This window comes from Nerophis ophidion, linkage group LG11, assembly GCF_033978795.1.
Source record: "Nerophis ophidion isolate RoL-2023_Sa linkage group LG11, RoL_Noph_v1.0, whole genome shotgun sequence".
Lineage (NCBI taxonomy): Eukaryota > Metazoa > Chordata > Actinopteri > Syngnathiformes > Syngnathidae > Nerophis > Nerophis ophidion.
Genome location: NC_084621.1, coordinates 39,112,271 through 39,137,083, shown reverse-complemented (window position 1 = coordinate 39,137,083; position 24,813 = coordinate 39,112,271). Strand labels below are relative to the sequence as shown.

Below are 24,813 nucleotides of genomic sequence, written 5' to 3'. Positions count from 1 at the left end.
GAGAGATGCAGAACCAAGATTTAGATTGTCATGTTTCTCAACAGTGTAATCCTTTGGAGGACTTTAGATAAGACGCAAATTACATAATCCATCCTGACATACACAAAATCTAAATAATAATGAGATATTCTTCCTCAAAATTGAGTCATTTACAATTTGCATAGCACATTTTTTCCTCTCAGTTCTGAGAGTTTTTAAAGGTGCATATATGGGAGTTGTGTTTTACAATAAATCCATCCTACCTGGTATGCTGTTGTAGAGGAACAGGTAACTATCAAAGTCTCCTTTGGGCTCCTTCCAGGCAACAAGCAGAGTGTTTGAGTTCATTGCTTTGAGACGCAGCCTCTTCGGAGCTGGAACTGAGGAAACACATTCAAATCAGCGATTATACCATGGGAAATTAATCATGAGCCGATTAACCATCTAGGATATTAATTAAAGTGCTCCTAGCCAACAGGGAAAACAAGCATGTGTCTGAGAGAACCTAACAAAGACAAAATGATAGATGATGCATTTCCAGGTTGAAATGACGGCAACGATGTGCGAAACATTCAGACAAAGACTTGTTGTTGTGTCATTAACATATTTTTCTTGCATTGCAACACATTTGTGAAGTGAAGTGAAGTTAATTATATTTATATAGCGCTTTTCTCTAGTGACTCAAAGCGCTTTACATAGTGAAACCCAATATCTATGTTACATTTAAACCAGTGTGGGGGGCACTGGGAGCAGGTGGGTAAAGTTTCTTGCTCAAGGACACAACGGCAGTGACTAGGATGGCGCAGGCGGGAATCGAACCTGCAACCCTCAAGTTGCTGGCACGGCCACTCTACCAACCGAGCTATACCGCTCCACTTCAGGAAGGACCCAGCACACACACCACAGGTGACACATTTGGGAAAGCCAAGGGAATCAAATCTGTGTCACTTTCACAAGCTGGCATGCCTAACTGTTGGTCTACAGAACGTCCCATCTACTGTAAACTACAATGCATGGCAGTATTGTTTGGACAAAAAAAACAAATGTTAAACAATGTAGTACACATCCAGATTACGAATGAGATAGATTGAATCAAATGTGTTCCAGAGAAAGCTTTACAACTTTACACAATTGATACACGGAAATACAACATTAAACAAATCACAGCAAGTACATTTGCTGTATTTAGCAAATAAATAGTGTTTGGCCACAAAGTCACCTTTCTAGCTGAATGGGTATTTAATATCAGTTTTATTTATTTATTTATTTATCTTTTTTTTTTTTTTTGTCCTGTCCAGCTTCTCAGGCAAATCATATAGTTGATGTAAATGCCTATATCGGCTGTTCAGATTTACTTTACAAAAGAGAAGTGTATAGAGTGTTATAGAATGTATTTACATTATCATTTGGTGCAGCCGGACCAGAGTAGGAGGGGATAGAAAGAAAGAAAAAAGAAGACAAGAGGGGGAAATTGTGGGGACAAGAGAGTAATTAGACAGAAAGACAAAAACAACAACAGCAAACACAACAATAACAACAACATCAACAATAGAGCAACATCAGCACATACGATATGTATAAATATGATGGTAAAAGTGATAGTAAAGAAGCAGTTGGCGAAATAAATAATAATACAAAAATAACAATGAGCATATTTACACCACAAATGGAGCATTACAAATACCAATAGAGATATCCATCCATCCATTTTCTACCGCTTATTCCCTTTTGGGGTCGCGGGGGGCGCTGGCGCCTATCTCAGCTACAATCGGGCGGAAGGCGGGGTACACATAGCGCTATTGATTATGAACAATACCAATAATTTACCTCAATAATCAACAAAAACAGTTGTTCAAATGCAACAATACATATACGTAATGATAACTGAAGATAAAAAATGAATAACGAAAAATTAACGGGAAGAAAGAGAAGCAACCTATATTAACCGTGTAGATTGTTATAGTAACAATAGGTTAAGCTTTATCAGTGTGCCATGTGTTACTCAGTTTACCCTGGGGCAACAAAGTTAATATATGTTTGATGAAACGTGATTATGTGCATGAGTGTATGTATGTGTATGTACTTGTATATGTACAGAATGTGTATATGTATGTTTGTTCAGTGAATGTATATGTACAGTATGTCTATATGTATGTTTGTACCGTGAATGTGCGAATGTACGAACTTTGAGTATATAGGTATGTACTGTATTTATGTATGTATGTTGGAGCGTATGTACCATGTATGTATGAATAATGGTGTGTATGTGAGTATATGTGTATTTGAGTGTGTATGTGAGTATATGTGTATTTGTATGTACAATATATTTGACTACCTAATAGGAGTTTTAATGAATATGACATATTTTGAGTTGCTCTGATAGTTTTTTTTGATAGGCATCAACATTGATGGTTTATTACATAATGCAACAAATTGTTACATTTTATTTATATATTATTATAAAATGTGTCAAATCTCATTAAAAATGTGTCAGACGAACACAATGTGGCGCTATTACCAAATGAGGTGAACATTTATTACATAATACACCATTATTACATAATGCCTTGTTGCGTGACTCTGCCAGCCGAGGCACCAAAAATAAATACAGTGTCAACCAGCTGGCATTGACTTTTGTGATTAGCATTGAAAAGCAATAATCGTTTTTTTGCCGATCACATACTTTTTCACGATGAAATTGGCCGATACTGATCGATGGCCAATCCCTACACTGTACCAATGTTGGAAATTCTTATACAAACAGTGATTCCCATACATTAATTTATTTGTGGAAGCACATCACAAAGAGGGAGGGGATCAGTGTTGCCAACTTAGCGACTTTGTACACTTAGCGAGTACTCAGAGCCCTCTGGATAGGATTTTTCAAAAAAGCAAGTAGCGACAAATACAGTGAGGACTTTTGGACTCCCTGAATCGAAAGCACATATCGCCAAGTACTGCTATTGCCCCGTCACCTCTCTAGAAGTCCTTAGAGCAGTGGTTCTTAACCTTGTTGGAGGTACCGAACCCCACTAGTTTTATATGCGCATTCACCGAACGGACCCTTCTTTAGTGAAAAATAAAATGTTTAGTTTTTTTCAAATTCAAGACAAAGATATGTTTTTTACAGGTGCACAAAATGAAGCGTGCATGAACATCACCTTGTTCAAAGAACAAAACCAACACCGTGTATGAACTCACAACAAATTACACACCTGCAAATCAGAGTGATTTCTGCTGTTGCCATATCAATAATAGGGAGAAGTTTTTATTTACACGATGAGTCGGGTGTGGCTTGAGCTACGCAGCGGAGGCTCCGCCTAACCCCTGAGACCGACTCACCGAACCCATAGGGTTCGATCGAACCCAGGTTAAGAACCACTGTCTTAGAGGCTGCTCTGTCCTGTGACATTAAAAACAAGGACGGAAACAAGACAGAAGAAACGTTGTTGTTGTTACTTTGCTTCTTAGGTGTTTTACTCACTTTCTCAAAAAGTGTCATCGCCAATTATGTAAAATCAACGATTGTGTCATTACGCCAGTCCTTTGTCTAACACACCACTGCTACAAATAGATTGCAGTCCCGTGGAAAACCCATTACATTGCACCACAATGTAATGGGTTCTTGCAATACACAAATGCTACCTACCTTCATGTGTTTTTATTAATGAATTCAACTAACGAAAAATACATATTGTCTTTAAAGGCCTATTGAAACCCACTACTACCGATCACGCAGTCTGATAGTTTATATATCAATGATGAAATCTTAACATTGCAACACATGCCAATACGTCCGGTTTAGTTTACTAAATTGTAATTTTAAATTTCCCGCGAAGTACCCTGTTGAAAACGTTGCGGAATAATGACGCGTATGATGACGCGTGCGCGTGACGTCACCGGTTGTAGCGGACATGTTCTTCCAGCACTGCTCACGGCTAAAATTCGTCTGCTTTAATCGCATAATTACACAGTATTCTGGACATCTGTGTTGCTGGATCTTTTGCAGTTTGTTCAATTAATAATGGAGAAGTCAAAGAAGAAAGATGTAGGTGAGAAGCGGTGTATCGCAGCTGCCTTTAACAACACAAACACAGCCGGTGTTTCCTTGTTTACATTCCCAAAGGTGAAGCTTTACTATGGCACAGAGCGGTCAAGCGAACATGGTTCCCAACCACATGTTAACCGGCAGGTTTCGTTAAGAAAATTGTGGTAATAAGTCGGCGCTTACCGTAGACATGAGCGGAGCTTGTCTCCTCCTGCAGCTGCGGACTTTACCTCCTCCCACCGGGGACACTGGCGGTCACCACACCCGTGGACACACCCCTCCGACTTTCAGGTACCATATAAGCTCACTAAAACACTAGTAACACAATAAGCAGATAAGGGATTTTACAGAATTATCCTAGTAAATGTGTCTAATAACATCTGAATTGCTCCCACTGCCCCCGCCTTTTTTTTCTCTCTAGTCCTTCACTTTACTATCCTCATCCACAAATCTTTCATCCTCGCTCAAAATAATGGGGAAATTGACGCTTTCTCGATCCGAATCGCTCTCGCTGCTGGTGGCCATTATTGCAAACAATGTGAGGATGTGAGGAGTTCCACAACCCGTGACGTCACGCGCACATCGTCTGCTACTTCCGGTAGAGGCAAGGCTTTTTTATTAGCGACCAAAAGTTGCAAACTTTATCGTGGATGTTCTCTACTAAATCCTTTCAGCAAAAATATGGCAGTACCGCGAAATGATCAAGTATGACATATAGAATGGACCTGCTATCCCCGTTTGAATAAGAAAATCTCATTACAGTAGGCCTTTAAACCTAATGCAGGTATGAATGGTTTAAAACCATGACTTTTTCATACCCAACTATGGTTTCAAGGAGGAGACAGTTCATATGTTAGTTTGGGTTCTTGTCCTTCATATGATCTTTCCTAAACACATCGCTATTCGATTATTGAGACAGAATGCAGTACTGCAGTTTTTCTCCACTACAGTCCTCAGGCAATCACATCACGTCAACTATAAAATACTTCAAAGGCGTCATACAAAAGTGCATAATTACACTTCTTCACAATAAGACTATGAATAATTCACCGCAACCGAGAATATTGTCACTCTGGTAGCGTTTGGTGTGTGTGCTTGATAGTGTTTGAATGGAGCTGGCAGGAGATTAATAACTGGATGATCATTTCGACGATAACCTCTAACTTTCCTTTGCATGTCAAAGAACGCACCCTTACACACAGCGAATTATAATTAACAAATGTGAAAATTGAATGAGACGGCCGTGATGCTCTGTAATTCTGAATGTGTGTCAAGGTCTGTACATTGAGTCAATTCAAGTGGCTGTAAATATGATTAATGAATATGGATATAATAAAACCAATAGCTGTGCCTGCTGACTGAATGTGAGGGTCCCCTATTTAAACTGCTCTTCACAGGTCAGCACATTTGCCACCTCCAAAATATTAACAACACTCAAATTTTCACTCTCGTCCTCTCCATATGCCAAGATGCATTTGCAAGCTGGTGGGAAAAGTGCAGCGAAACGACCAAGATGGATGAGACTTGTGCCTAATAAAGAGTGGCTATATACAATATGTGCGTTTGGTATGCAGCTCAGTCGTATATTTCACCAACTACAGATTTTTATTGGCAAGAGTTACATCAGTGGAAGTGGCCTCATCTTGCTCATGACTGAGCCGAGCATAAACCTCATGCCACGCTGTAAAATTAAAGACCATCTTCTAAGAAGGACTTTGGTGACTATTGCTTAGCGGCATTTTGTATAATAGTCAGAGGGGTTTATGAAAGGACTTACACAAACAGTACAAAGGCCCATTGTGTGGGGATAATTAAAGACAGGCCTTCAAAAACAATATCTAGCATGGGTTTTTATTGCTGTGCGGCGCTATGAACCTTCATTCAAAGGTGTTTTTTTTTTTTTTAAAGGAGGCCAAGAAGCATAATCCTCAAACTCTGCAGGAGGATTGAAAAACTAAAAAGAAAGTTTTCTGTCATTTCTGTTGGGTCAGTAAATGTTTGCTTTCTAATCTACTAAGGGTGTTTTTTTAATGTATTCATTAATTGGATTCCACTTAACACTTTCCTGCATATTCCTTCACCAGCTCTTCTCTCCCAGTTGTCTGTAGAATTCCTCCGTTGTTGCACTTGATCATGTTTGTTTAAAGGGTCCCGTGTTGACCATTCTCTCCGTCTCTGCTCAATGCCTCTAAAGTTAAACAAATCTTTCTTCAAAAATACAAAGGTCAGGTTCATGACCATCAAAATATAATAATAATAATCCACAATCTTGTTCATTTGCGGCCAAAATACACCCCCATGGTCCAAAGACAGCCTGTTAACACTTGCTATGTGAGGAAGTGGTCCGCTGAATTGGAAGATGCCCTCAGAGACTGCTGCAACACCACAGACTGGGACGTGCTGCTTCCACAGGGTGAGGACATTGATGGGCTGACTCACTGTCTCACAGATTACCTCAACTTCTGCGTGGACGTGATCTGCCCTGCTAAGACTGTTCGGTGCTACCCTAATAACAAACCCTGGGTAACACAAGAAGTTAAAGCTGTCCTCAACAAGAAGAAAGCTGCCGTCAGGAATGGAGACAGGGATGCAATGAGAGCAGCACAGCAAGAGGTGAAACGACGCGTGAGGGAGGCTAAGGACAGCTACAGGAAGAAGCTGGAGCAGAAGCTGCAGCAGAACAACATGAGGGAGGTCTGGGAAGGTGTGAAAACCATCACAGGCCACAAGACAAAGACCAGAGCTGTTGTGGGGACAATAGAGAGGGCCAACCGGTTTAACCAGCCCGTGTCCTCTCCATCCCCCACTCCCCATCCCAGCCACCCCCTCTTCTGCTCCCCTCAACGCACCTCCCCCTCAATAATGGCAGCACCCCCCTCCACCACCTCTACGTAGACAGTCATCTCTGCGGACCAGGTCAGAGGTCAACTGAGGAAGCTACAGCCAAGGAAAGCAGCAGGCCCAGACAAGCTGTGCCACCGACTCCTGAAGACCTGTGCTACAGAACTGGGTGAACCACTTCAAAGGATCTTCAACCTCAGCCTGCAGCTGGGAAGAGTGCCCACCCTCTAGAAGACGTCATGCATCGTTCCAGTTCCCAAAAAGAACTGCCCCAGTGAGCTGAACGACTACAGACCAGTGGCGCTCACCTCTCATCTAATGAAGACATTGGAGCGGCTCTTTCTCAGCCTCCTCAGATCACAGGTGCAACATGCCCAGGACAGCCTGCAGCTTGCGTACCAAGCAGGCGTTGGTGTGGAGGATGCTATCCTTTACCTGCTGCATCGAGCCCACTCACACTTGGATAAGGGAAATGGCACTGTGAGGATCCTGTTCCTGGACTTCTCGAGTGCCTTTAATACCATCCAGCCCCGCCTCCTTCAGGACAAGCTCTACAAAATGGGAGTGGACCCCTGCCTGGTTGCCTGGATTTCGAACTACCTCACCGACAGGCCACAGTACGTCAGACTGAAGGACATCACGTCTGACACTGTGATCAGCAGCACCGCAGCACCGCAGGGAACGGTGCTGGCCCCTCTTCTCTTCACCCTGTACACCGCTGACTTCTGCTACAACTCAGAGCTGTGTCACATCCAGAAGTACGCGGATGACACAGCCATCGTCGGGTGCATCAGGGACGGCAGAGAGGAGGAGTTTCGGAATCTGGTGAGGGACTTTGTTGTCTGGTGCCACACAAACCTCTTGCAGCTCAATCCAGGTCGAGTCCACGGTCACAACCTATTGTGATCGAGAAAGTTGAGGTACAGACTGTGGACTCATTCAAGTACCTCGGGGTTTGGGTGGACAATAAGCTGGACTGGACTGTCAACACGGACCACCAGTACAAGAAAGGACAGAGCAGGCTGTACTTCCTCAGGAGACTGCACTCCTTCAACATTTGTAAAAAAAACTCCTGTGGATGTACTACCAGTCTGTGGTTGCCAGTGTTCTGTTCTACATGGTAGTGTGCTGGGGGGGCAGTATATCTAAGAAGGACAGCTCCAGACTTGAGAAACTGATCAGGCGGGCCGGTTCTATAATCGGAATGAAACTGGACACACTGGTGACGGTGGCAGAGAAGAGGACTGTTGACAAACTAGTGAGCATCCTGGATGATGCCAGTCACCCTCTGCATAGCGTTATCAATAGCCAGAGGAGCCTGTTCAGTTCTAGACTGCTTCATCCCAAGTGCAGGACTAATAGACTCAAAAACTCCTTTGTCCCACACGCCATTAGACTGTACAACTCCTCACTGGGGCGGGGGGCGGGGGGTACTAGGATGACAGGGGATGCAAAAAAAATAACAGTGCAATACGTTTTCATAACATGGTCACTACTGCCTACTTTGTCTTGTTATATTCTGTTAAATTCTTGTTAAATCCCATTGTTGCTTTTTATTTTTTATTCTTATTGTAATATTTCTCTATTTTGTTTCCTTTTTTAAATTGATCTCAACTCTGTACACTGCTGCTGGAATTTTAATTTTCCTGAAGGAACTCTCCTGAAGGAATCAATAAAGTACTATCTATCTATCTATCTAATGATAATAATAATGGATTAGATTCATATCGAGCTTTTCTATTATTAAATACTCAAAGCGCTCACAGAGAAGTGGGAACCCATCATTCATTCACACCTGGTGGTGGTAAGCTACATCTGTAGCCACAACTGCCCTGGGGTAGACTGACGGAAGCGAGGCTGCCAATTTGCGCCTACGGCCCCTCCGACCACCACCTATCATTCATTCACCAGTGTGAGCGGCACCATAGGCAAGGGTGAGGTGTCCTGCCCAAGGACACAACGGCAGCGAGTTGGATGTCAATAGGCGGGGAGCGAACCTGCAACCCTCAGGGTTCTGGCACGGCCGCTCTACCTACTACGCCATGCCGCCCCAATAATGTAAAATAATGTAAATAAAATACGTATTATTATTATTATTATTGTGTTTTGCTTTCAGTGGATTGATCCAAAAGGAGAACCAGTCTTAAAGGCCTACTGAAACCCGCTACTACCGACCACGCAGTCTGATAGTTTATATATCAACGATGAAATATTAACATTGCAACACATGCCAATACGGCCGGTTCAGTTGACTAAATTGCAATTTTAAATTTCCTGCAAAGTATCCTGTTGAAAACGTCGAGGAATGATGACGCGTGCGCGTGACATCACCGGTTGTAGCGGACATGTTCTTCCAGCACCGCTCACGGCTAAAAGTCGTCTGCTTTAAAGGCCTACTGAAATTAGATTTTCTTATTCAAACGGGGATAGCAGGTCCATTCTATGTGTCATACTTGATCATTTTGCAATATTGCCATATTTTTGCTGAAAGGATTTAGTAGAGAACATGGACGATAAAGTTTGCAACATTTGGTCGCTAATAAAAAAGCCTTGTCTGTACAGGAAGTAGCAGATGATGTGCGGGTGACGTCACGGGTTGTGGAGCTCCTCACATTGTTTACAATCATAGCCACTAGCAGCGAGAGCGATTTGGACCAAGAAAGCGACGATTTCCCCATTAATTTGAGCGAGGATGAAAGATTCGTGGATGAGGATAGTGAGAGTGAAGGACTAGATAAAAGAAAGAAAAAAAAAAGGCGAGGGCAGTGGGAGCAATTCAGATGTTATTAGACACATTTACTTGGATAATTCTGGAAAATCCCTTATCTGCTTATTGTGTTACTAGTGTTTTAGGGAGATTATATGGTACCTGAAAGTCCCAGGGGTGTGGCCACGGGTGTGGTAACCGCCAGTGTCTCCGGTGGGAGGAGGTAAAGTCTGCAGCTGCAGGAGGACGCAAGCTCCGCTCATGTCTACGGTAAGAACCGACTTATTAACCACAATTTTTTCACCGAAACGTGCCGGTTGACATGTGGTCGGGAACCATGTTTGCTTGACCGCTCTGTTCCATAGTAAAGCTTCACCGTCGGGAATGTAAACAAGGAAATAACGGCTGTGTTTGTGTTGCTAAAGGCAGCTGCAGTACACCGCTTCCCACATACATCTTTCTTTTTTGACTTCTCCATTAATAATTGAACAAATTGCAGAAGATTCAGCAACACAGATGTCCAGAATACTGTGTAATTATGCGATTAAAGCAGACGACTTTTAGCCGTGAGCGGTGCTGGAAGAACATGTCCGCTACAACCGGTGACATCACGCGCACGCGTCATCATACGCGTCATTATTCCGCAACGTTTTCAACAAGATACTTTGCGGGAAATTGCAATTTAGTAAACTAAACCGGCCGTATTGGCATGTGTTGCAATGTTAAGATTTCATCATTGATATATAAACTATCAGACTGCGTGGTCGGTAGTAGTGGGTTTCAGTAGGCGGAATAATGACGCGTTTGACGACGCGTGCGCGTGACGTCACCGGTTGTAGCGGACATGTTCTTCCAGCACCACTCACGGCTAAAAGTTGTCTGCTTTAATCGCATAATTACACAGTATTCTGGACATCTGTGTTGCTGAATCTTTTGCAATTTGTTTAATTAATAATGGAGAAGTCAAAGAAGAAAGATGTATGTGGGAAGCGGTGTATTGCAGCTGCCCTTAGCAACACAAACACAGCCAGTGTTTCCTTGTTTACATTCCGAAGGTGAAGCTTTACTATGGAACAGAGCGTTCAAGCGAACATGGGTCCCGACCACATGTCAACCGGCAGGTTTCAATGAGAAAATTGTGGTAATAAGTCGGCTCTTACCGTAGACATGAGCGGAGCTTGCGTCCTCCTGCAGCTGCGGACTAGTACCTCCTCCCACCGGAGACACTGGCGGTCACCACATCAGTGGCCACAACCCTCCGACTTTCAGGTACCATATAATCTCACTAAAACACTAGTAACACAATAAGCAGATAAGGGATTTTCCAGAATCATCCAAGTAAATGTGTCTAATAACATCTGAATTGTTCCCACTGTCCTCGCCTTTTTTTTCTCTCTAGTCCTTCACTCTCACTATCCTCATCCACGAATCTTTCATCCTCGCTCAAATCAATGTGGAAGTCGTCGCTTTTTTGGTCCGAATCACTCTCGCTGCTGGTGGCTGTGATTGTTAACAATGTGAAGATGTGAGGAGCTCCACAACCCATGACGTCACGCGCACATCGTCTGCTACTTCCGGTACAGGCAAAGCTTTTTTATTAGCGACCAAAAGTTGCGAACTTTATCGTCAATGTTCTCTGCTAAATCCTTTCAGCAAAAATATGGCTATATCGCGGAATGATCAAGTATGACACATAGAATGGACCTGCCATTCCCGTTTAAATAAGAAAATCTAATTTCAGTAGGCCTTTAAAAGGGGAACTGAACTTATTTTGGAATGTTGCCTATCATTCACAATCGTTATGAGAGACAAGAAGACGGATGTATTTTTATTGCATTCTAACCGGTAAATAAACATATATAAAATCTGCTTACAATGGAGCTAATGGGAGGTCCTATAATCCACCCTCAAAGCCCTCTAAAAAACCATGCAAAATGCGCCAACAATACTCCATGTACATGTCGTGACCTGAATACTAAGCAATTTATTAGTGATTTTATTATTATAAGCGCTAACGCAGACAAACTAATTTTAGCGATGCATTTTCACAGAGAGCTAACAAGCTTGTTGCTCCTATGTACATTGACGTCTTGAGCTGGTGAGCTGCTTTTTGGCCTCAGAGCTTGTGGAAGTTTAGTCTACATCACAAATAATGACTTTCATCTTGATAGTAGAAGGATGAAGACATCATCTGACAAAACTCTGGCATCCAATTTAGCCTCGGAAATGGCGAGAAAGACGCTTGGTTCTACCCCCTTTTTCTTTGTGAGGATTATATGTCATTGTGGAGGGGGCGTGGTGCACGCGTCTCCTGCGGGCAGGCCGTGTGCAGGAGCCGGCTATGAAGCAGCTGACAGGTGAGTGGATACCTCAGCTGGAACGAGTTATCTAATCACCTTTCTCTTTATTAGCAACGTCGGAGACCACGAGGGGGGCTGGTGAAACTCGAGCAGGAACATGAGTGAGAGGGAGAACAAGCAACAAGAGACAATTGCTGAAAAGCATACAAATATTGCAAAATAAACATCATCGTAAACCTGAGCCGGAGGGCGTGTGGCAGTGGTTTGTCGGTCCAAAAGAACCCAGCACGGAAAACTTCACAGTCATTCTTCATCTAAACGGAAATGTATCAACATCCTAGCAATCGGCATCCTAGTGACAGCAGACATTGTGAAGTATGTGATATTGTATTATGTTTTGGGCTCTCATGAAGTCTGTAGTGAGTAATAATCAGTGAGAAAAAAGCGGACAATTTTGAAATGTACGTGGCGCTGTATGCTTAAAATAATCAAAATATGTCAATAATGAATGTTATTATGAATGTGCCTGTTATTACATTACATATATACTTACAGCATGTTTATAAAACGTTGATGGAGGGCTTTCAATGTTTTTTAAGCACTTTATAGACAAAATAGAGCAACTCCTATAGATTACATTGTAAGCGGACTTTTGATTGCATTAGTTAGAATGCATAAAAAAACGAAAAGCATACGTGGTATTGTCTTACATAAAGATTGTGAATGATAGGCAAAATTTTAAAAAAAAGTGGAGTTTCCCTTTAAGACAAGTGATATTCGAGAAAACACCCAGGAAGACTCACATGATGAGTTTAAATATTCGGTCATTACCTGTAATTGTCAATGTTAGGGAAGGAGTTTTTCCATAACCAATTTAGTTAGTAAGAATGCAAAACTTTTTTTTACACCTGTGTGACGATTAAAAAGGTTATTATCAAGTACATTATGCTTTTTTGTGCTACAATAAGCCTCAGTGTTTTTACGTATTACTAATAACCCTCTAATGGGCTCACCACCAACAGAAGGGGGTCGGGTGCAGTGTGAGATGGGTGGCAGCAAAGTCCGGGGACCACAGCGGTCAGATCATTAGCTTAAGAAGATACTGTAGCTGTGGGGACTGTGGAATTTCTCTACACTGCAGTTCAGAGTATCCCCACTTTTGGATTTTCTGAAATAGGGGGGCACCATGCCAGGGGGAGGGAGTCTGAACATGCTTTAATCAGTTTCATGCAGTATCACGCTTCAAACCTTGCTTTGAAAAGCTGTGCACTATAAAATGTGCTCATTGTAGCCATTAACCCGGACATCCTCGTTTTGATTAAAAAAAAAAAAAAAACATTGCACAATTGTATTGGTTCATTTTTGTTTTGTAGGTTAAAGTGTTTCATTTAGTGGGCTCCTACTTTAATGTTACTAATTAATTTGAATGCATTATTACTTATTGAGTTTATTAAATGTTATACCTAAAAATCAAATGGTTTCAGTCAGTTAAAAAGGTTTGTAGTTAAAATAAGGATTTTTTTTTTCCAGGCAAATTGCTGCTTTTCTTTTACAGATTAAAACAATGATAATTAAGTTATTTTTTGTTGTACTGTATGTTGATCTATATTTCTTTTTATTTGTTTTATTTCACGATAAGGACGATACAATGCAATGCATAGGTGTACTTATAACAAATTTTACTATTTGTAGTCGCGGTGGAAGTGAGGGTGGAGGGGCGTGAAAAGTTTTTTTCATCCTAGGGGGGCGTAACAGAATATAATTGAGAAGCACTGACCTACGGAAACGACATTTACTTCCTCAGCTAGTCAAGTTTGATTGTTTTCTCAGCGCTCCACGACTCAGGCGGGGCCTATTGGAGTACCCAACTAAACCTCCAAATCGCAATTGTGTTTATTTGTTTGTCTGAGTGTTTTAGCATTTTTCTTTAAGGTGGAAAAAGCCACATAAGGGATTGCTTATTTACAATTGGACAATCTATCGACTGTGGACAAAATTTAACAAATCAGATTTGACTTTAACAATCCTTTGTTAAAGACAGCCTTAAACATATTTCACATTCAAGGCTCCACTGCTCCATAGACTGCTGCTGGTGTGGCTAAGAATGTGACAAGATGGATGACAGTAAACGGAAAAGAGGATGTGTACTTCCACCTCATTCATCGTTTTGGATATGGTTATGCTTTCACCTCATTGGTTTCATTGAGTTCACTATAACTAGAATAATTGACCACGACAAAGTCACTGATGCAGGAAAGTATTCCCCGTACGTGTTTACTGCTTGAATAGATGGATTGATCATTGCAGACACACACAAATGCTCTCTGCATTGTTGCTCTTGAACATGAAACATAGTAATTAGATAATAAACACAACCGATTACAATAAATGTTGTATAACCTGGAAAACAACAAGAACAACCATGCAGGACAATATATTTTTAGCTGCTTTACAGTGTTTAACTATTAGAAACAAATAGTAGTTATAAATGGGTTGTACTTGTATAGCGCTTTTCTACCTTCAAGGTACTCAAAGCGCTTTGACACTACTTCCACATTTACCCATTCACACACATTCACACACTGATAGAGGGAGCTGCCATGCAAGGCGCTAACCAGCACCCATCAGGAGCAAGGGTGAAGTGTCTTGCTCAGGACACAACGGACGTTACGAGGTTGGTACTAGGTGGGGATTGAACCAGGGACCCTCGGGTTGCGCACGGCCACTTTTCCATTGCGCTACGCCGTCCCAGTTCATCATCAAAATGAAACTATAGCACTAAATATAACTTGACTTGTTGTCATCTGATATAATAATAATAATAATAGTAATAATAATAATAATAATGATAATAACTTAAATTTATATTGCGCTTTTCTAAACACTTAAAGCGCACACAGAGAAGTGGGACTCAACATTCATTCACACCTGGTGGTGGTAAGCTACATCAGTAGCCACAGCTGCCCTGGGGTAGACTGACGGAAGCGTGGCTGCCAGTTTGCGCCTACGGCCCCTCCGACCACCATCTATCATTCATTCATCATTCATTCACCAGTGTGAGCGGCACCGGGGGCAAAGGGCGAAGTGTCCTGCCCAAGGACACAACGGCAGCAATTTTTTGGATGTCAATAGATGGGAAGCGAACCTGCAACCCTCAGGTTTCTGGCCGGCCGCTCTACCCACTACGCCATGCCGCAATTTTACTCCTGCTATGCTACTGCTTTCACTTCTGCAATGTAAAGTATTTTTACTTGCACCCTCTGGGGGCGGAGGATGGAACAAAACTAAAATTCCATCCATCCATCCATTTTCTACCGCTTATTACCTTTCGGGGTCGCGGGGGGCGCTGGCGCCTATCTCAGCTACAATCGGGCGGAAGGCGGGGTACACCCTGGACAAGTCGCCACCTCATCGCAGGGCCAACACAGATAGACGGACAACATTCGCACTCACATTCACACACTAGGGCCAATTTAGTGTTGCCAATCAACTTATCCCCAGGTGCATGTCTTTGGAGGTGGGAGGAAGCCGGAGTACCCGGAGGGGACCCACGCATTCACGGGGAGAACATGCAAACTCCACACAGGAAGATCCCGAGCCTGGATTTGAACCCAGGACTGCAGGACCTTCGTATTACTCTTTCCAATTACTTCTAAGGCAAACATATGTTAGTGTCCTGTATGCTGTGGACGTTAACAATAGAAGTTACTCATTAGCATACTTTCCAACCTAAAGACCTACGATTTCGGGAGGTGGGGGTGTGGGGGGTGGGGCGGGGGTGTGGTTAAGAGGGGAGGAGAATATTTATAGCTGTTGTGTGCGCAGTTGTGCACTGGACTTTCTAATGTATATGTTATTGTCATATATGCATGATTGATTGATTGAAACTTTTATTAGTAGATTGCACAGTACAGTACATATTCCGTACAATTGACCACTAAATGGTAACACTGCAATAAGTTTTTCAACTTGTTTAAGTCGGATTCCACGTTAATCAATTCATGGTACAAATATATACTATCAGCATAATACAGTCATCACACAAGTTAATCATCATGGTATATACATTGAATTATTTACATTATTTACAATCCGGGGGGTGGGATGAGGAGCTTTGGTTGATATCAGTACTTCAGTCATCAACAATTGCATCAACAGAGAAATAGACATTGAAACAGTGTAGGTCTGACTTAGTAGGATATGTACAGCGAGCAGAGAACATAGCGAGTTCAGATAGCATAAGAACAAGTATATACATTAGAAATACATTTGATTATTTACATTAGGTTATTTAGAATCCGGGGAGATGGGATGTGAATGTAGGAGGATTAGGAAATGGTTGAAGTTACCTGGAGGTGTTGTGGTGCATGTACAGTAGATGGCAGTGTTGTCCTGTTTAAGAGTGTCCCATGCTGTTTACGGCAGACGAACTGCTTTACGCTAGAGTGGCAGACGTAAATGTGACTGCTGTTGTTGTGTGTTATTACTGCGCTGGGAGGACGTTAATGAAACTGCCTAACAATAAACCCACATAAGAAACCAAGAACTCGCCCTCGATCATTCTACAGTTATAAAGTCATTGGGCAGACACGCTCTCAGACACGTCACTCAGGTCCTTATAGAGGTGGAGGGGGCGCGGGCTCCAGCTTTAGTATAGCATTTACTGTATTATACTCAAGTCACAGTTGAGCTGGAGTCTACAAAAAGTGAAAGTGTGGTAAAATAAAACTAAAATCAAGTTAAAAAACAACAACTCACCATTTAAAGCAGAGATCTGATACCTACGCAACTTAAGGGCCGCTGGAGATAAAGTCTGGATGAGGCTGAGCCACACAAAATATTCACTTGACTTGAGACTCACATATCACCCATGTGAATAAATTAGTGAACTGCTTCTACCAGTAGTTATAGTGACCCTGAGCCGAGGTCGCCTTAAAGTTGTTATAAATGTAAAATTTAGTTTAAAAAATTGTGTTCCCAAGAGATGGTCGGAGACAATGCGGCTTGCTTGGAGGTGGTTGCTATCTGGACTGTCCAATGTGTTTTTGTTATGTTATAATGTTTGAGTTTGCACGGTTATTGTAGTTAGGGCCTGATTGACTAAGATTGAAATATCATGCGCTATACCACGTGTGCAAACTATAACATTGTGTGTAATATCAGTGAGCGAGTTGCACGTGATCTACTAAGACTGCATGTACAATTCAATCAATCAATCAAAGTTTACTTATATAGCCCTAAATCACTAGTGTCTCAAAGGGCTGCACAAACCACTACGACATCCTCGGTAGGCCCACATAAGGGCAAGGAAAACTCACAACCAGCGGGACGTCGGTGACAATGATGACTATGAGAACCTTGGAGAGGAAGAAACGTGGCGCAAACCATCTTGTTTAAATGAGGGTTTTACGTTATTCAGGTTATTATGCTCTCCAACATGTGGGGTTTTGAAATTTTGGTCAAGCACCACACATCTACAATCTCTTAACACTTTTTTTTTGCACTATTTCTGTACTGTACACAACAGAAATCATTATTAGCTCGCTGACAAGCGTACTGCACGTAGACAGTTGACCATCACAACACGGCAGCGCATCCATATGACTACAATTATCCAAACGCAAGAAAATGTATATTGCTAGACGTTTTTTTGTATCGCAGATATATTACAATAGTATATTTCCTAAATGGCAAAAGCAACTCCATAAAAAAATTGACAGGATACGCCTAAATCCATCAATTCGATTTGTCAGGTCTATTTTTTTTTTTTTATATAATAGTCTAAATATGTCAGCATTCACTTGGGACGAAGGATTCTCTGTCCATCTGTCTTTGCGGCGGATTCCAGCTCCTTTCTAACTGTGTCAGTTTGCACGCAGATTGCACGTAACTAAGCAAATATATAAATAAGTGCCCGCATAACGGCATTTGTCTTAATTAGGGCTGTCTAACTAATTAAAATATTAATTGTGATTAATTGCATTTTGTTCAGAGTTAACTCAAAATTAATCACGATAATCGCAGAAATATATAATTTTATATATAATATAAATATATATATATATAAATATAAATATATAATCTCCTCTCTGAGCTGCTGCCTTACCGTGGTAGAGGAATTCGCGTGTCACAATGATCCTAGGAGCTATGTTGTCCGGGGGCTTTCATGCCCCCTGGTAGGGTCTCCCAAGACAAACAGTTCCTAGGTGAGTGATCGTACAAAGAGCAGCTCAAAGACTTCTATGGAATTACAAAAAAATGGACTCAGATTTCCCTTGCCCGGACGCGTGTCACCGGGCCCCCGCTCTGGAGCCAGGCCCGGAGTTGGGGCCCGATGGCGAGCGCCTGGTGGCCGGGCCTGTCCTCATGGGGCCCGACCGGGCACAGCCCAAAGAGGCAACGTGGGTCATCCCTCCAATGGGCTCACCACTCATAGGAGGGGCCATAGAGGTCGGGTGCATTGTGAGGTGGGCGGCAGCCGGAGGCAGGGCATTGGCGGTCCGATACTCGGCTACAGAAGCTTGCTCTTGGGACGTGGAACATCACCTCACTGGGGGGGAAGGAGCCTGAGCTAGTGCGCGAGGTAGAGAAGTTCCGGCTGGATATAGTCGGACTCACCTCGACGCACAGCAATGGCTCTGGAACCAGTTCTCTCGAGAGGGACTGGACTCTCTTCCACTCTGGCGTTGCTGGCAGTGAGAGGAGACGGGCTGGGGTGGCAATTCTCGTTGCCCCCCCGGCTCAAAGCCTGCACGTTGGAGTTCAACCCAGTGGACGAGAGGGTAGCTTCCCTCCGCCTTCGGGTGGGGGGACGGGTCTTGACTGTTGTTTGTGCTTACGCACCAAACCGCAGTTCAGAGTACCCACCATTTTTGGGTACACTCGAGGGAGTACTGGAAAGTGCTCCCCCGGGTGATTCCCTTGTCCTACTGGGGGACTTCAATGCTCATGTTGGCAACGACAGTGAAACCTGGAGAGGCGTGATTGGGAAAAATGGCCGCCCGGATCTAAACCCGAGTGGTGTTTTGTTATTGGACTTTTGTGCTCCTCACAGTTTGTCCATAACAAACACCATGTTCAAACATAAGGGTGTCCATATGTGCACTTGGCACCAGGACACCCTAGGCTGCAGTTCCATGATCGACTTTGTAGTTGTGTCATCCGATTTGCGGCCTCATGTTTTGGACACTCAGGTGAAGAGAGGGGCGGAGCTTTCTACCGATCACCACCTGGTGGTGAGTTGGCTGCGATGGTGGGGGAGGTTGCCGGACAGACCTGGCAGGCCCAAGCGCATTGTGAGGGTCTGCTGGGAACGTCTGGCAGAGTCTCCTGTCAGAGAGAGGGACGTGCGGGACATTGAGTCCGAGTGGACCATGTTTCGCACCTCTATTGTCGAGGCGGCTGATTGGAGCTGTGGCCGCAAGGTTGTTGGTGCTTGTCGTGGCGGTAATCCTAGAACCCGTTCGTGGACACCAGCAGTGAGGGATGCCGTCAAGCTGAAGAAGGAGTCCTATCGGGTTCTTTTGGCTCATAGGACTCCGGAGGCAGTGGACGGGTACCGACAGGCAAAGCGGTGTGCAGCTTTAGCGGTCGCGGAGGCAAAAACTCAGACATGAGAAGAGTTCGGGGAAGCCATGAAAAACGACTTCCGGACGGGTTCGAAGCGATTCTGGACCACCATACGCCGCCTCAGGAAGGGGAAGCAGTGCACTATCAACACCGTGTATGTTGCGGATGGTGTTCTGCTGACTTCAACTGCGGATGTTGTGGATCGGTGGAGGGAATACTTCGAAGACCTCCTCAATCCCACCAACACGTCTTCCTATGAGGAAGCGGTGCCTGGGGAATCTGTGGTGGGCTCTCCTATTTCTGGGGCTGAGGTTGCTGAGGTAGTTAAAAAGCTCCTCGGCAGCAAGGCCCCGGGGGTAAATGAGATCATTAAGGCTCTGGATGCTGTGGGGCTCTCTTGGTTGACAAGACTCTGCAGCATCGCGTGGCCATCGGGGACGGTACCTCTGGATTGGCAGACCGGGGTGGTGGTCCCTCTCTTTAAGAAGGGGGACCGGAGGGTGTGTTCCAACTATCGTGGGATCACACTCCTCAGCCTTCCCGGTAAGGTTTATTCAGGTGTACTGGAGAGGAGGCTACGCCGGATAGTCGAACCTCGAATTCCGGAGGAACAGTGTGGTTTTTGTCCTGGTCGGGGAACTGTGGACCAGCTCTATACTCTCGGCAGGGTTCTTGAGGGTGCATGGGAGTTTTCCCAACCAGTCTACATGTGCTTTGTGGACTTGGAGAAGGCATTCGACCGTGTCCCTCGGGAATGCTCAGAGAGTATGGGGTACCGGACTATCTTATAGTGGCGGTCCGCTCCCTGTATGATCAGTGTCAGAGCTTGGTCCGCATTGCCGGCAGTAAGTCGGACACGTTTCCCGTGAGGGTTGGACTCCGCCAAGGTTGTCCTTTGTCACCGATTCTGTTCATAACTTTTATGGACAGAATTTGGAGGCGCAGTCAAGGCGTTGAGGGGTTCTGGTTTGGTGCCAGCGGGATTAGGTCTCTGCTTTTTGCAGATGATGTGGTCCTGATGGTTTCATCTGGCCAGGATCTTCAGCTCTCACTGGATCGGTTCGCAGCCGAGTGTGAAGTGACCAGAATGAGAATCAGTACCTCCAAGTCCGAGTCCATGGTTCTCGCCCGGAAAAGGGTGGAATGCCATCTCCGGGCTGGAGAGGACACCCTGCCCCAAGTGGAGGAGTTCAAGTACCTAGGAGTCTCGTTCACGTGTGGGGTAAGAGTGGATCGTGAGATCGACAGGCGGATCAGTGAGGCATCTTCAGTAATGCGGACGTTGTACCGATCCGTTGTGGTGAAGAAGGAGCTGAGCCGGAAGGCAAAGCTCTCAATTTACCGGTCGATCTACGTTCCCATCCTCACCTATGGTCATGACCGAATAGGATAAGATCACGGGTACAAGCGGCCGAAATGAGTTTCCTCCGCCGGGGGACGGGGCTCTCCCTTAGAGATAGGGTGAGAAGCTCTGCCATCCGAGAGGAGCTCAAAGTAAAGCTGCTGCTCCTCCACATCGAGAGGAGCCAGATGAGGTGGTTCGGGCATCTGGTCAGGTTAACACCCGAACGCCTCCCGAGGGAGGTGTTTAGGGCACGTCCAACCACTAGGAGGCCACGGGGAAGACCCAGGACACGTTGGGAAGACTATGTCTCCCGGCTGGCCTGGGAACGCCTCGGGATCCCCCCGAAGAGCTAGACGAAGTGGCTGGGGAGAGGGAAGTCTGGGCTTCCCTGCTTAGGCTGCTGCCTCGCGACCCGACTTTGGATAAGCGGAAAATGATGGATGGATGGATGGATGGACGGATGGATGGACGGATGGATAATTGCATTTTGTCCAGAGTTAACTCAAAATGAATCGCGATAATCGCAGAAATATATAATTTTTCATCATTAACACATGGATCCGAGACAGATAATCTTTTAGTTTTTAATACCATGACTGGACAATCAGTTTGCTTTAATGAAATGTTTTAAACATGATGCTTTTTGAAACAGCTTAACACATTAAATATCTAAACAAGCTTTTAAGAGAATGAAGCAGTCGCGTGCCTTTCCAGTGTTTGTATTTCACAGGAATAAAATATTTGTGTTCCTGTTTTAAGCGCACTTGCATTTAAAGGAGAGGAGCTACACTTCCATATTTAGATAGCAGTTTCATGCATTAATAACGCAAAATGTGGATTGTTCTGATTGTCAAAGATGTTAGGTGATATTTTTCCACCTGTATAAATGTTTGATATTCCGTACTTTTCATGTTGTACAAGTTAATGGCAATCATATCTCTGTATGACAATGATTTAACTTTCTCCACTTACTTATTATAAAATGTAATATTCAGCCTGTTAAATATTCTGTAATTGTGGACGATCAATCAGAACAGGTTTTAAGAGAATATGCCATAGCAATGGTAACATTCTCCAGTCAATTTAAATTACCCAATGTGGGCTGCAGAGGGCATTGGCAGGCATCCATCCATCCATTTTCTACCGCTTGTCCCTTTTGGGGTCGCTGGAGCCTATCTCAGCTGCATTCGAGCGGGAGGCGGGGTACACCCTGGACATGTCGCCATCTCATCACAGGGCCACCACATGTAGACAGATAACATTCACACTCTCATTCACACACTAGGGCCAGTTAAGTGTTGCCAATCAACTTATCCCCAGGTGCATTTCTTTGGAGGTGGGTGGATGCCGTAGTACCCAGAGGGAACCCAAGCAGTCACGAGAGAACATGCAAACTCCACACAGAAAAATCCCCAGCCCGGGATTGAACCCAGGACTGCTCAGGACCTTCCTGCAGCATTAAACCTAGTCTCAGTAGTAGCGAAGAAGAAAACCAGTTTGTTCAAAGACAGTCTTCCTCTTCCATATCACCGCTGCTATTTCAATACACTTAATTGCAATCTGCCAGAAAATATTAATTCAGGTAGAAATATCCCAGAATAGAATGGTCATATTGTCAGATGATTTTTTCTTGTTTTGTTCGTTAAACCGGATGTGAAGCGTAGTGCTATAATTGTGAAACTGCCAACCGGACGTGTGTAATTGGTATGAGAAAATACTCGACATGTTTTGATGACAACCTCTTATAAAAGTGACCTTAGAATTCCTCTCTTAAGTCTTTGTTTCTGTTGAGCTTGTATTCCAGCTTAATAAAGCAGTTTGAGTAACAATTTACATTTCATGTTTTTAATGAATTCAACTGTAATCGAAACATGGAGGTGAAGCTCCTCCTCTCTATAAGCAGCATGTGCAGCAGCAGCGTTTGCTCCAATGATGTTGTCTCACGACGATTCAAGGTAAAAATTGTCTTGTCTTGTCTTGTCCGGAGAACGACCTTCCATGACTTTGGATCTAAGATTTCCACAAGGTCCCTTTCTTTGCGCAGTTCTGCTAGCTATTTTGGAGCTTGCCATACAACAGTTACTGGAAAACATTACACATTTTCCCAATCTACAGAACGGGCTGAGGGTCAAAAATGTTAAATGCAAGTTAAAAAAAAAGTATCACTGTTAAAGGAACTTACAATCACTTTGATAGTCTTAATAAATTACATTACGTGTGTTGAATTATTATATTTGCATCTTTTCCTCACAGTATTGTGGCCGTGTTGATAATCAGCGTAAATTCTGTATATTAATGAAGCTAAATGGATTACGCTCCATATTTTGCTCATTTAAGAGACGCAATCTTCTGCCCATGATCTTAATAGATCTGCTTTGGGTGTGCTATCAAGTTTGAACATGTGTCAATACACACAAACCTCTAATAGATTAGGCCCTTAATGTCTAGTAGGGATTAAACATTGCTTTAATATAATCATCAGTGGCCCAACGTTTGTAAACTTAATGTACGTCATTAATGACGTTAACATGTTACAAAACCCAAAACCAGTGAAGTTGGCACGTTGTGTAAATCGTAAATAAAAACAGAATACAACGATTTGCAAACTCTTTTCAACCTATATTCAATTGAATGGTGGACTGCAGAGACAAGACACTTAATCTTCGAACTGGAAAACATTATTTTTTGCAAATATTAGCTCGTTTGGAATTTGATGCATGCAATATGTTTCAAAAAAGCTGGCACAAGTGGCAAAAAAGACTGAGAAAGTTGAGGAATGCTCATCAAACACTTATCTGGAACATCCCACAGATGAACAGGCTAATTGGGAACAGGTGGGTGCCATGATTGGGTATAGAAGCGGCTTCCATGAAATGCTCAGTCATCACTTTGGTTCATCACTTTGTGAACAAATGTTTGAGCAAATTGTCCAACAGTTTAAGAACAGCATTTCTCAACGAGCTATTGCAAGGAATTTAGGTATTTCACCATCTACTGTCCGTAGTATCATTAAATGGTTCAGAGAATCTGGAGAAATCACTGCACATAAGCAATGATATTACGGACCTTTGATCCCTCAGGCAGTACTGCATCAAAAAGCGACATCAATGCATAAAGGATATCACCACATGGGCTCAGGAACACTTCAGAAAACCACTGTCAGTAACTACAGTTTGTTGCTAAATCTGTACGTGCAAATCAAAACTCTACTATACAAAGCAAAAGCCATCTATCAACAACACCCAGAAACGCCGCCGGCTTTGCTGGACCAGAGCTCACCTAAGATGAACTGATGCAAAGTGGAAAAGTGTTCTGTGGTCTGACGAGTCCACATTTAAAAAAAAAAATTTGGAAACTGTGGACGTCGTGTCGTCCGGAACAAAGAGGAAAAGAACCATCCGGATTGTTAAAGGCGCAGAGTTCAAAAGCTGGTATTCTTTTTTTATTTACGATTTACACAATGTGCCAACTTCATTGGTTTTGGGTATTGCATACACAGTCATAATAGTTTCCACAACCATAAATGTATTTAAATACACATCCAAAAAGAGGACAATCATCAGTGTCAGGCTTTCTACTGAAGGTTAGATCATGTTTGTGTTTTAATTCCTGTCCAGTGCTCTTATTTCTACTTTCTAATTGTTTAGAGTCACTTCCTGTCCTGGTACTCGTTTTGTCAGTATTTCCTGTTTGGTCTCCATGTTTTGAAGCACCTTTACTCTCTGTTCCTCGTCTTGCCAGCACACCTGATTCTCATTAATAAGTTATATTTAGTTCCACCTGTGTCCCTCCTTCAGTGCTGGATCATTTTACTTAGAAGACTGTTGCTTGGTGTGCTGGAATTGTTTGGTACCTGCTTCCTGTGAAAATTAAATTAGTTTTACTTCCATTCTGCCTGCCACTCTCTGCATCCTTATGGGTCACGCTACAAGCACCTTCACCAAACCGTGACACATTTAATGTTGCGTTGAAACACATAATGGTAGGAACAGATGATGATTATCTGGGATTGATGTGGAAAAGT

At 43.3% G+C, this 24,813-nt stretch overlaps 1 protein-coding gene across 3 annotated transcripts in view; it reads right to left on the bottom strand.

Annotated features, from left to right (window-relative positions):
* The window catches only part of col14a1a (collagen, type XIV, alpha 1a), a 386,358-nt gene that overhangs the window by 316,455 nt on the left and 45,090 nt on the right, over positions 1 to 24,813 (bottom strand). For all 3 annotated transcript variants that reach the window (XM_061915882.1, XM_061915884.1, XM_061915881.1), the window contains exon 3: positions 243 to 359. In XM_061915882.1, coding sequence (XP_061771866.1) covers positions 243 to 359 — 117 coding nt within the window. The remainder of the gene's footprint in view (positions 1 to 242; positions 360 to 24,813) is intronic.